At 42.0% G+C, this 14,219-nt stretch overlaps 1 protein-coding gene across 3 annotated transcripts in view; it reads left to right on the top strand.

Annotated features, from left to right (window-relative positions):
• Positions 1-13,548, top strand: part of LOC136587087 (uncharacterized) — a 29,813-nt gene extending 16,265 nt beyond the window's left edge. For all 3 annotated transcript variants that reach the window (XM_066585539.1, XM_066585540.1, XM_066585541.1), the window contains 3 exons: positions 2,061-2,599; positions 7,020-7,086; positions 8,217-13,548. In XM_066585539.1, the coding sequence (XP_066441636.1) occupies positions 2,061-2,599; positions 7,020-7,086; positions 8,217-9,736 (2,126 nt within the window). In that variant the 3' untranslated portion in view covers positions 9,737-13,548. The remainder of the gene's footprint in view (positions 1-2,060; positions 2,600-7,019; positions 7,087-8,216) is intronic.
• Positions 13,549-14,219: the final 671 nt, after the last annotated feature.

The following is a 14,219-nucleotide window of genomic DNA, read 5'->3' as shown; positions in this document are numbered from 1 at the left end:
GCCCTGTGCTGCAGGGAAGATGGCGAGGCCCTACCTAATAAGCAGGGCGATTGCCTCTATAAAGGCAACCCCGCGCTGGAACCTCGGCCCTGCTCTCCCTGAAAGGGCGATACTCTCAACCAGGAGAAACAGACACACAAATGCACAGACTCACTTACCACACAACCTTGCACACTAAAACAGATAGTAAAGCTGAATATAAAAGCGAGGGATTAGTTCGTACATTGGCCAATGAACTTAAGCCGCAAGGCCTCGACAAGGCTGCTCGTGTCTTGCAGTCCCTACTCTAGCAAGACACTAAACAGGCAGTACAGGACACCATTTACACAGCAACACACTAGGGTTAGCATGCCAGACACAACCACATAGAACAGGACAGTTTACTCCTCATCTGCTCAGACATACAGAACTTGACATTGTCCACACCATATACACAAAACAGGGCTGTCCACACCTGATGTCTGGCCACCTGCCAAACACTGAACAAGCTCCTTTTCACTCACATAACACCCGTACAGGCATGCAAGACCAACAAACCCTAGAGTGAAAGGATCCCAGCTTCTTGCAGAGGGAGGATATTTATCTGCAACCAAACCGGTGGTGATTGGCTAGCAGGATAGCACCACACCCAGCCAGTCCAATCATTCCACACCTGTGGGGCTGTGCTGCTAGAAACCTATATTGTGCATCAGATCCCAGATAGAAACCTATGTAGCACAACAGATTACACCAGATGACCTAACACAAAAGTTGTCTGGTGTAAAGTCACAGCTGTCTGCATTTGAAAGACTTGCAGACAAAGTTGCATGGAGATCCCCCTAATACAATATCTCAGCGAACAACTAACGAACAATTAACAATCATTGCCGACGTTCTCTACGCTCCAGTGACTATTCTGAATGACTCTGCATGATAATTGCTCAGGTACCTCTACTGTAGTGTTTATTTTTTTACACCTTTTTAATGGCCCTTGGACTAACTAATGGGCAGCATTGGGGGCTAGCACTGATGCCTTGCAATATTGGAGCCCTGGGTTTTTAAATTCCACTAAGGACAACATCATACCTATGTTTGCGTACAATCAGATGATCTTTACAGAATGGCCATACACATGAATGACCTTTCTTGATAACAAAATGGCATAAAGGCCCTTTTACTTGCAATGATTATTACTCAAAATTCGTTCAAACAGCAGAAAGTGAGCGATAACCGTTACCTGTAAACGCCGGCAGCCGTGCACTAGTCGGTCAATTGTCGTTTAGCACTGGTTTTAAGCCGACATAAAAAACGATGCTTGGTAGTTTAAAAGACATTCTTAATAGTGTACTCATTGTGTTTTCTTTGCATACATAATAAATATACAGTTTACTCTGCCAGAAGAACAATGGAATTCTGCTGGCCAGATAATTCTGCCTGGCGTACGTTTACCCTCGCATAAACACACGCCCAGCTGAGCAAACAACTCGTGGAGGAAATGCAAATGATTAAAAGCCATATCTGTATGGGTAATTTTATTCAAAAATGTCAGCAGTTTGTTCAGTTGTTTTAGCCATAATTGTTGCGTGTAAAAGGGCCTTAAGATCCACCAGAACAGGAGCTGGTCTTACAGAGGGCATATGACCAGCGGTTGTGCTCCTTGCAGGCACTGTTCCCACTGAAGCCAATCAACTATTGATTACCTATTTTGACAGTAGGACTTCAATACTTTGGATGTAGACAGCCACTATAAATGCCTACATATATAAAGACCAGTTGGATAAGCCAGTTTTAAACTTTATAACATGCATGCTCCTGGTAACCATTTTTCAGGGCTCTAATGTACCAAAATAAAAAAAAAAGCAATTTGCAAATGATTAAAAGTAACTTACCGTTTGGCGTATACAGCACTTATGCAGATGTATGTGTTTCCATAACAACAAACTACAAACAAAACCCTTATTTATTACTTCATTCCATCGACCTATGAAATATACTAGATGATATCTTGCATACATCCTTTGTTTGAAGCATTACCGTGATCATCATTACGTGAAATTTTGACCTAATTCTCTATGTTGTAGGTGAGAATGAAGTTCCGTCAGAAGATGCTTTGATTCTCCAACTGCAGCTTGCCAAAGGCCAGGAGAAGTTTGTGGAGTCCCTGAAAATCCAACAAAAGACCATAACGGACTTACAGCAGAAACTATCTGAACAGCAGAACCTACTGGTGAACCAGCAGCGGGAGATCATAGAGCAGCAGAGGAGGATGTACGAGCAGATGGACATGATCAAAGCCCAGTACAGCATCTTGTTTGATACGGTGAAGCAGATGTCCTTCCAGAGTCTGCAGGAGGACATACAGCAGTACTTTGAAGCCCATCTCCAAGGGATGCAGAATCAAGTTCGGAACCACCTTCAGAAAACATACTCTGTGCACAAGCTGGACGTGGATGCCAAAGTGATTGACCTTGAGGAGCCTCTACCTGAATGTGGCATCTGTGAAAGTGATGAGTTCTGTAACTTTCAGAAAACACCTCCGCAGTGTGAAAAATGTACTTTTTGTCCCGCAGGATTCTTCCAGCTATCTGAATGTTCTGAAAATGTTGATCGGATTTGTCAAGTAAGTAAAAATTAACATTATGTTTTTGCTAAATTTTTTGCAAAATGTTTGCAAAATTCAGATGTGACTGCAATATCCACTGTTTCAAAATCAGAGGTCCAAGACTCCGCGATACAGAGAGCTGGAGTTGGTGGAGTCTCACAATGTAGAGCTGGTGGAGTTCCCTGGTATTTGTTATGGATGGTGTTGACCTTCTAGCGTGTGTGAGGACAGTCGGTCTGTCTCTTCATGTCTCATTTTGGTAAACACCATTTCAGATGTATTGGGGTCCAGGAACCTGAGGTATAGACTGCTGTTCGGAGTAGTTCCATAATGTGGAGCTGTTGCTTGCTAGTAATTTTCTATTAATCCAGCCAACAAACAGTGGTGGTCTGTGGTTAGATGGCCTGTGTGGAATTTGTTTTGTGGTGCCCCTCCAGAAAAACAATGATATATTGCAGTGGTGGGCTATCTACCTGTGTTCTGCTTGTACAGAAAGCAGCAACATAGCAGCATATTAATGTCATTGAATAAATACTGTACTGAAACCAAGTTTATAACATAAATACAGCACCAGAACCAAGCTCAGTATTCATAGATACAATATCAGAACCAAACTCATAACACAAATACAGCCCCAAAACGAAACTCATACCACAAATTCAGTACAAGAAGTAAGCACATAACAAACATCGAACCAATATCATAACATAAATACAGCAATAAGAAACCTCAGTTTATAGATACAATACCAGAACCAAACTGATAACATAAGTACAGCACCAGAAGCAAGTGCATAACATAAAAAAAGTAGCAGAGCTAAGTGGGTGCACTGATGGGCTGACAGCGGCGCCTCAGAACATCAGAGTGGAGGAGAAAGAGCCAGGAGGAGGATTATTCATGTAGCTCCATGAAATGCTGCTGCATGGAGGAATACGCTCATCTAACCGGGCACATCTGCCTGTTGCCCCCTTTGCAAACTGCTGGCTGGTGCCCTTTGCAGCCACACGGGTCACACCAGGCAAAGGCCGGCTGTGTGAACAAGCTGTATACTGGTGCAGCCTCCTGCCTAGTTCATTTGATGTTCCAAAGGTCAGAAAGGTAAGATTGTTTCGCAGGCCGGTAAGCAGATGCGTATTTCCATCCCACTATTAAAATAACATGCATAGATGAAGCACAGCTAACAGCAATTCTATATACAGTAAATACAGGGAGTATACGACCGGCTGGTGTGCGTGCCAGGAGACTAGAAGAAGCAGCCAGGGAGACCGGAGCAGCAGGATCATCATATAAGTATATCCAGTGCCAATACCAACACCACACTCAATGTAAGCCGGGAGGCCTAATGTTACAAGGTCTTGTTGCGGTTTTGTTGCTGCCATTAAAGGCTGTCTTTATTAAAGCAAATCAGGTTTTCCAGTTTCCTTGTGCAACACCCAGAGAAACAACCCAGCCACATTACACCTGTAGGATATGGAATAGTGCTTATACCGGCGTTAACTGCACTCACACCTGAATTTCCAAGATCTTAGTGGAACTAGACTCATCGAGGACATCCAGTCATTTAGACCCTGACATTCTTTAGCGCTCTGAGTTAATAGTGATGTGCCATTACCTACAGCAGTGTCTGGAGAAAAGCTCAAAGCTAGCTCAGCTCCATACATTGTGCAGTGGCCCAAAATGGTATTGCAAGCTCAATTGAATGGGAGAAAAATAGTACCATTCCAGATCAGAGCTGTGCTAATTCCAGTATATAGGTGCTCCTGGAGGGCAACAGGAGAGCTAGGTGAGGGGGAAGGAGGGGGGGGAGAGACAGTGTAGACAAAGTTTTGGGATTAAGGAATAAATACAGTATGGGGGTTGAGCGGAGCTGGAGTTAGTACAGTAAGAACTGACATAGCAGCTAATAGCACTTTATAAAGTAGCATAAAGAATACAAATAACCACAACCATATAAACTGTATGGGGCAACAAATGCATGAAGTCTGATCAGTAAGGTGGGTGAGCTTGAAGCGAGAATGACTGAGGAAAACTACAATATAGTAGGAATAACTGAAACATGGTTTGATGACGAATGCAACTGGGCGGTGAATTTACAGGGTTACAACCTCTACAGAAGGGACTGTGTAAATAGGAAGGGGAGGGGTATGTCTTTATGTTAAATCCTACTTGATGTCAAGACTTAGAGAAGATATAGGTGTAGCAGATGAATACGTGCAAATACAGAGAGGGAAGACTAACAAAATCCTAATAGGAATTTTCTATAGGCTGCCAAAAATAACAGAAGTAACTGAAAACGTATTACTAAGACAAATAGAAGAGGTGTCAAACCACGATGGGGTAATTAATATGGGGGACTTAATTATGCATATATAATATGGGAAGATGAAACCTGCAAATCTCATAAGGGCGATAAGTTCTTGAGAACAATTAAAGATAAATACCTCACCCAACTTGTATGGAAACCAACTAGTGGGAGGGCCAGTCTGGATTTATTATTAACCAATGGTAAAAGGATTTGCTTTGAATGCACTGTCCCTTTAACAAATAATGCAGGAAAAACCAAAGAAGATGATGGGCGGAAGGCGAATCTATATAAATAGTTTTTTTTCAAGTATATTCATGAGAGAAAAAGAAATGTCACACGAGATGCAGGGGGATAAAATGAACCCCCACTAAATATCACCTGATTAACTCAGGAGGAAGTGTATAGCCAGCTAAAAAAGATTAAAATCGACAAATCGCCAGGCCCAGATGGAATACACCCAAGGGTTGTAAGGGAACGGCATAACATGATAGACAGAACGTTATTTCTTATATCTAGGGACTTTATTGAGAACGGAGTTGTACCACTGGATTGGCGCATTGCCAATGTAGTTCCACTATACAAAAAGAGGTCAAGAAGAGAGCCTGGTAACTACAGGCCGGTAAGTCTCACTTCAAGGATTTTCTGAGAGACGCCATCCTGGAATACCTCAAGGAAAACAATAGTATAACCCCTCATCCTCATGAGTTCATTAGGGGTCGATCATGTCAGACCAATTTGATCAGCTTCTACAATGAAGTAAGCTCTACCGGGAAGCTGGATCGGGGAGAGTCTACTCATCTTGTGTATCTGGATTTTTCTAAAGCATTTGACATCGTGCTGCATAATAGGCTGATATATAAAATGAGACAGCTCAGTCTGGGTGAAAATGTGTGTATCTGGGTAAAGAATTGGCTCAGAGATAGAAAGCAGAGGGTGGTAATAAATGGTTCGTACTCTGATTGGGCCACCGTCGCTAGCGGGGTGCCACAGGCTTCAGTAATGGGTCCCATTCTGTTCAATATATTTATCAGTGACCTGACAGAGGGACTGTGCAGTAAAATATCAATATTTTCAGATGATACAAAATTATACAAGATAATTAATACAATATTTTTTAGAGCAGTACGACATTACAGGATATAGACAATAAATAACCAGAAGGGTTGCTGATCTCAAACGTTGATCCAGGGTTTATTCTGACTGCCATTATGAAGTTGGGAAGGAATTTTCCCCCCAAAATGAGGGTAAATTGGCTTCTGCCTCACTGTTTTTTTTTGCCTTCCTCTGGATCAACAAGTGGGGGGATAAACAAGCTGTACTGGATTGACATTTGTCTTTTTCAGCCTAGCAAACATACTATGTTACTATGTTGTTGATTGGCTTGTGACGGATTCCTACTATCTGATAAGAGGTATTGGGACATTGATGGTTATGGAGAGTGATGAGCAAACTTTTGAAAAATTTGGTTGGGCTGGTGACACTGAATTTCAGCAAAAAGTTTGGTCTGGTTGGAATTAGTTTAAGCCGAACTGGAACTTCATCAAATCCCCTAAAACTGATGTATAACAATGTCTAAGAGCCATAAAAGCCTTGTATAACACTCTTAGGTCAGCTAAGGAAAAGGAAACAGAAGGAGGAAAAGGAAAGATGAGGAAAAGAAAAACAAAGAGAAGAAGAAATCAACAACAAAGAAGATGAGGATGAAGAAGAAGATAAGATCATTTTCCTTCTACGTTTTCCTTTTTCTTCTTCTTATTCTTTCTCCTTCTTCCCCTTCTTCATAATTTTCTTTCTTTTTAAAACAAGGAAAAAGGAGAAGGAAAAATAATAATAATAAGAAACATTATAACGGGTTCAGCTGAGATGAATCACTCGAGACTCGTGTTCACGCCAAATCAAACATTTAGCAAAGTTCGACACAAGACAGGGTTCCTCAGTATCGGTTCGCTCATCACTAGTCCAGGTCTTGGTAACAGTTGGTATATCTTGTCTAAGAAGACTTTCAGGAACTTGCTTGTCTTAATAACATAATCACATTCTACATCTTTATTCCTCTATTACCAAAAACTGAAACCACAACAAAATTTATCAAATTATTTGCATGGAACTAATTGTATTCCATTGTATTTTTAGGACAGAGATGAGTGCATGGATTCCCCCAATATCTGTGGCGAGAGGATTAAATGCTTAAACACCCCAGGTACTCCGCTGACTACATACTAAAGTATGGATGTGCTTAATAATTGTAGATTCAGCAAAAGCTATAGGATGTGTTAGTTTTGGGCCTCATGCACATGGCCGTATTACGAGGCCATTTTAGCGGGCCCAGCTATACCTCTATAGGCATCTAATTTCATATGGAGACATATAGAGAGATATTTTCTGCTGTATACTTGAAGGTGTATTCCCATCGTGACTTTTAAGGCATATCCACGGAACTGTTGTCCCATCTAAACATTGGACCCCATGGGATAAGTGAGTGGGAATCTTTGACTTGTCGGAGTTACTTGGTTTTTAACTCAACTAAAAACCAAGTGACTATCGGCCAGTGTAAACAGGTAGTTGTTCATCTATGACTGCCTATTTACTCGGGATAGAGCTGGGTGGCTGGAAGAGATCTCCTGCGTTCTCCCCCTTCATTCATTGAGCAGTTATTGCCCCTCCACATGAAGGCAAAATCAGTGCATGCACCAGTCCGCAGCAGATGCCTTCTGAACATGCTTTGTTCTTAATGTTCATTGTCAGTCAAAGGAAGGGGACTGATTGAGGATAACGTCCACTCACGCCTCTAATGGTCGGGATATGTCCATCGGACTGTTGGGAGATATTTAGCATACAGCACGGGAGTCATGTGGACTACTTTAACTCTTTCCAATCCAATTTGTATCCTGGTATTCCTAGGGGGCTTACTCTTTTTCTGCTGTGATACAATGGTGCTATATGCTGGCTAAAGCCAGTACTGCATGAGGTGACACATTGGATAGGCTCTGACAGCAGAGAGGCTGGCAATATATACAGTAAGAGAACTCAGATGGATGTCTTCCAACATCGGAGCTGTACAGTCTTAAATCATAATGTCTTCAGACGTCAGACAGTGGATTGGAAAGGGTTAACAAAGGTCTACTGAGCAGTAATAAATATACATTTGAAAATGCGTTTCACAGACTAATAACTTAGTAGGAATGGTTCGGTTTGGGGGAACCCGTTGACAGGTCCCCATTAAGTTATGCTCAAAGTTAACATAAATAACTAAAGTTTTTGTGTCCTAGGACATTGCTCAATTTCATGTTTGTCACTATTAAATGCCCTATGTTGCTATTGTTTTACTAGGTGGCTTCCGGTGTCTTGGTGTTGCTGAAAAAGATGCAGCTTTGGGAATTTGTGGCGACCAATACTTCTTTAATAAGGAACTTCAGGAGTGCCAAGCCTGTTCTGAGTGTGAGGAAGGGGTCGTTGACTTTGCATGCACTGCCGATAGTGATACAGTCTGCATAGCTAACAGTGATAGCAAATTATCCGAATCATGGTCGGCGAGTCTTTCTCTGCCCGCATCTAAAATGCCTAACTCACAGATCTACCCAGGGCTCAACCTAAACATCAAAGAGAAGACGCATTGCGAGATCTTATCTTCCGAAGAAAATCAAGTGGTCTTCAAACAACATGGCTTGTTATGGCTGGACCTGAATTTTGCAGTCAAACACAACTGCAGGAATTTTCTTCAGTTGTCTTTAAAATTTAACAACAGCGAAGATGGTTATGAGATAAGTGGTTCACGGATAGAACAGCCAGAAGGGAAATACTTCCAGAGCACAAGTGTAAGTTGCGCAGCAGAAGTTGAGCCAAGCCAAACTATAACTGTGGTTCTAAAAAGCCCCAACCAGTTCTGTAACCAGAGTAAAGATTTACATGTTTATGATCTGAACACCCCACTTAGTTTGTTTTGGCTGTCTCATGACACTGGAGCGGTGGCCATGAGTGCTCAGATGTCTACGGCAATGCATTATCAAACAAACTATCGACCCACCTTTAGGATTATTTCCGTCTCTGATCCATACATGGTCAGTCTGTCTCACGATGGAAGAAGTATAAAGTTGACTGAATCTGGTGTCATCAAGTTCATCTTTCAACAAGCCTTATATTCCATGGGTCCAACCTGTGTGCGTGAAGGTTTCAATCTGATTTCTTACATTAATCGAAATGGCACAAATTCTGAATTAATGCAAGTTTTTAAATCGGGAGTCAACTACAGAGATACATCCATCTCGTTATCTGGAGCCGCCAAAGTAAACTCTGGAGACATAATAAGTTTTGAGGTTCTATCACCAGCTCAATGCAACGTTAGATATTTCGGAGAGAACTCTGGAATTAGTATGTTAAGTCTTCTCTGGATACCAACAGCAATTTCCACCGCTATGATGGCCTCGGTATCCACCTTTGGATTACCAACAGGAGCAGTGAGAAATAAAGTTTTGAGTTTCAGCCCGGATTTGCCCGATGAGAAGATAATTCAACTTATTTCTACTGGTCAGTTTGCCCACAAATATTTCAAGTTTGCAGAAAGTGGAGGTGTCAGTGTATCCTTCAACCTGAAGTTAATCCACTCATGCAACGTTGTCAAAGTGACTATAAGTACGAGGATAAGTGACCAAGTGCAACCAACTGTGATCGCCCAGCAAATTGGTGGACAGATGCCTGAAGGAAGTCAATGGACTAGTGTGGCTCTACGGTCTTCATTTCATGTTCAAAATGGTACAATGTTGTCCGTTTCACTTGATTGTGTTCGTGGTAGGATCAACCAGATTGCTCATGATAAAGGGACACATTTGTCTATCTTATGGGTTTCATCATAGAGCATTCCTAGGTTGGTAAACATTGTATGCATGTCACTGGATAAGACCGAAAAATCAGGCATGTAAGATCAGCTTTAAGGCCCTTTTACATGGGCCGACAATCGGGCATGAATGATTAGAACACTCATCTGCCCAATCAATGTGCTGTATAAAGCTGTAACTGGTCACCAAAAGGTCATTAGTTGGCTAATTGTATCTATTGTGCAATCGAAAAAAATCATTGTTGTTGGCAGCACATCTCTACGTGTGAACAGGAGACGTGCTGCCAACAGCAATAATTCTTTAGGGAGGAATGAATGAACATTTATCTCGAATGGTCTGAATCAGCCAATGTAAAGCTTAGGTAAAGGAATGCCGATCATCATGATCGGTGCTCATTTAAACACCTACAACAGATCAGTCCCTGAAAAGTCTTCACAGTTTAGCCTTATCTAAAGGATGCCATGGAGGGGAGGTGACATCTTAAAATCTATGTGCGTTATCTAATCAAATGATCTATAACTTGATAGTCTTGATCAATGATAAAATATAATTACTATTGTTCTTTTTCAGAACACTCATTATCAAGACAATGGGGGGGGGGGGGGAATATACTAAACGCGTTACGGCTATACAGATATACTTGAAAAAGGCTGTATAGCCGAAACGCATTGTATGTGTTTGTTGTACATAATAAATTGGATCTTTCTACCTATGGAGTAATTGTGGATATCCACGGACCTGACCCAGGACGTTGGACTTTGTACCATATCTTTAGAAAGCCTTCCTGGATTTAGAGGGGGGAGATATCTACCCTGGGACCACTGGGTTGATTTTCTCCCCTCTCCTGAGTGAGTATAGTGTCATCCATCTATATATGAGCGCAGTAGGAGATTCTTTTCTCTGATTGCATGACCCCCACCTCTTCTTGGTGGGTAGGTTTATTCTTTACTATTGCAGCTCTCCACTCATTGTGGATTACAGGTGGATTGATCATCTCACAGCTTTTTGATCATCTTTATCTGAATCCCAAGGCGCTGTCTTTACCATTTTCATCAGTAAGGGGTTAATGACTCATCCTAAGGAGAAGTCATCACTATTAAAGACCTGGAACACCCCTTTAAGCTCTACTCCTATTCTTCCCACTTCCCACTAATACATTATAGTGCAAATATACAAACTTTGCCTTTAAACTCTGCTGGAAGCTTTGATCAAAAATCTGAAATATGTTTTAAGTAATAAAATCTAAATCTTAATCAAAATGTCTTTTATAAAATAGTGTTTTCCTTTTTGTTATGGAGATGATAACGATGTGGTAGAAGGGTTGCACAACAGTGTCCTACAACATGCATCAAAGAGATAAGAAATGACTAAAAGACTTGAGAAACTGTTGTAAGAGGAAGTATTTTACGAGGAGTCAGACCGGTTTTGCTGCCATAAAATGGTCCCACCCTTCATGTGTCTATGGTAGATTCTCACATATAAAGTCTTCAGACCTTATCACTTTTTTTTACATTTTGTTATGTTGTGGCCTTGTGCAAATTTGAAAATATTCAATTTTTCCCCATTATTCTGCACTCAATACCCAATAATGACAAAGTGCAAAAAAATGTTTGAAATCTTGGAAATGTTTATTTTAAATTTTAAAAAAACCTAACATTTTCTATTGACATAAGTATTCACACCCTCTGGTATGACACTTGAAATTTAGCTCTGGGGTCTCCCATTTCTCTTGATCATCTTTGAGATGTTTCTACATCTTGATTGGAGGCACCTGTGGGAAATTCAGTTGATTGGACATAAAAGACGCTCCTATCCATATAAGATTTCTGAGCTCACCATGCATATCAGAGCCAAAACCAAGTCATGAGTAGGAAAGAACTGCCTGTAGAGCTCAGAGACTGATGTATGTAGAGGCGCAGATCTGGAGAAGCTACAAAACATTTTTTGCTGCTTTGAAAGTTCCCAAGAGCCCAGCGGTCTCCATAGTTCTTACATGGCAGAACCACCAGGACTCTTTCTAGAGCCGCCGACCCACCAAACTAAGGAGAAGAAGGGCCTTGGTAAGAGAGGTAACCAAGAACCCAATGGCCACTCTGGCTGAGCTCCAAAGATCCTGTGTGCAGATGGGAGAAACTTTCAGAAGGTCAAACATCACTGCAGCCTCCACCAATCTGGTCTTTATGGCAGAGCGGCCAGAAAGAAGCCTCCTCAGTAAGACACATGGAAGACACCTGGAGTTGCGAAAAAGCATCTAAAGCAGCCGCAGACTGCAAGAAGCAAGATTCTCTAGTATTATGAAACCAAGATGGAACTTTTTTGGCCTCAACTCTAAGCAATCTATCTGGAGGAAACCTGGCGCTGCTAATCACCTACCCAATACCATCCCTACAGTGATGCCTGGCTGTGGAGCATCGTGCTGGGGGAGACCGTTCAGGGTGGATGGAAACCAGGCGCCGCTCATCACCTGCCCAATACCATCCCTACAGTGAAGTCCAGTGGCAGCAGCATCGTACTGGGGGAGAGGAGACCAGTCAGGGTTAATGGAAAGCTGAATGAGATATGCTTAATGAAATCCTGATACAGAATGCAAGAGAGCTCAGACTGGGCAGAAGGTTTGCTATTCATCAAGACAATGACCCTAAGACCACAGCCAAGACCACACAGGAGGGACTTAGGGACATCTCTGTAAATGTCCTTAAATGGCTCGGCCAGAGCCCTGACTTGAGCCCAATTGATCATCTCTGGAGAATCCTGCCAATGGCGTCCACAGATGGCCCGATCCAGACTGAGAGGACAGAAAATCCCCAAATGCAGGTGTATAAACCTTGTGCCATCATACCAAGAAGACTGGAGGCTGGAATCGCTGCCAAAGGGGCTTCCTCTAAGTACTGAGTACGGGGTGTGATACTTTTATGAATGCTAAATGTTAGTTTCTCATTTTAAAAAAATCACAAAGATTTCTATCATTCTGTTCTCATTTTGTCATTATGGGGTACTGAGTGCAGAATGATGGGAAACACAAGACCACAACATAACAAAAGGCAAAAAAAGTGGAAGGGTCTGAAGACTTCCCGGACCCCCTGTATTTATACATTATCAAAACATACTGTATTTAGTGTAGCCATTATTTGGTGAACTCTGTACACTTAGGCCATAGTACAGCTGTGTACCAACTAGAATTTGTACTGCTGCTGAGGGTTCGTATGGAGGTGCTTTTCTATGTTCACCATGCGCCACCTTCTAAAGAAATGGTGCTACGCTGCAGTAGATTCTGTTTGTATGCTGATTTGCCATCCAGAAGTCAATGGAGACTGAAAAAAATTGCATCCATGTATATGAATCCATGTAAAAACCTCTGTATGGGCAACATATGAGGATGATTTTACCCAAGAATGACAGTAGAACTTGGACGTACTCATTCCAGAACTCATACGGGGGTATATAGGACTGTACAAGTACAGAAGACGTATACTCTGAACGATCACTGCATTGGGAACAGCTGCCGCCTGACGTCTTGTGATCAGTAACGGCACCGCATGAAGAACGGATCACCGTCTGCTCTCAGATAATCTGCAGACGGAAGTTTTTTATATGTTTTTTTAAGGATTTCAAGCAGATTAAAAACTATTTGAATTGCACAAGTTGTGACGTGTTTAATGCTGAAAGCCCCCTGTGTACGAATGGCATCATTTACAAGGCCGTCCTTATATACAGAATTCTATATTTAAAGTTATGTTATCAGGTTGCTTGGTTCGTCACTCTATGTAATCTTTACTTTTGAGAAACAAATCTCTGATTGGTAATTAAATCTTATTTGTACAAAGTAACAAGTTGTCTTATTTATTATCCATTTTAACCAAACTGATCTGTGGCTCCAGGGGGCCACGGCCATCATTTTTTTAAAAATCTCTATCGGGGTCCAGACTGAAAGGAAGTATTTTTTTTAGTCACAATTCGTCTCTGCGCACTCTCTCCATTCTGCTGCAACCCAAAATGCCCCTCTCAGTGCCCCTTCCCCCCCACAGTACTGGCAACCCATCTGTGCCCCACTAAGTAATAATGTACCCCCTGTGGCTTCATAAAGTACTATTACCTCCTCTATGGCCCAATAAAGTAATAGTACCCACTCTGTGGCCACACTAAGTAATAATGTACCATCTGTGACCTTCAAAGTAAGTGTCCCCTCTGATCCCGTTAGATAGTGCCCTTCAAAGTCATGGCGCCCTTGAACTAATAGTACTGTACATACGGCTATATACGTTCTAACTGCGAATAGCCGGGGCAGCTAGCATGTCTATAGCCATCCACACCATATGCTGTGCATCAGGGGCGTAAGTAAAGGCTCAGGGCCCCTGATGCAAAAGGTGAGCTGGGGCCCCCCCTCTATCTGTATCTGTACCCGTACCCATACCTAAACCATGCTGCACAGAGACATAACTAGAGGCTTCTGGGCCCCAATGCAAAACCTGTAACAGAGCCCCCAACTATAATGCTTTATTCA

Source organism: Eleutherodactylus coqui, chromosome 12 (assembly GCF_035609145.1).
Source record: "Eleutherodactylus coqui strain aEleCoq1 chromosome 12, aEleCoq1.hap1, whole genome shotgun sequence".
In the NCBI taxonomy this organism is placed as follows: Eukaryota; Metazoa; Chordata; class Amphibia; order Anura; family Eleutherodactylidae; genus Eleutherodactylus; species Eleutherodactylus coqui.
The sequence above is the reverse complement of the archived record's forward strand: the minus strand, read 5'-3'. Positions and strand labels throughout refer to the sequence as shown.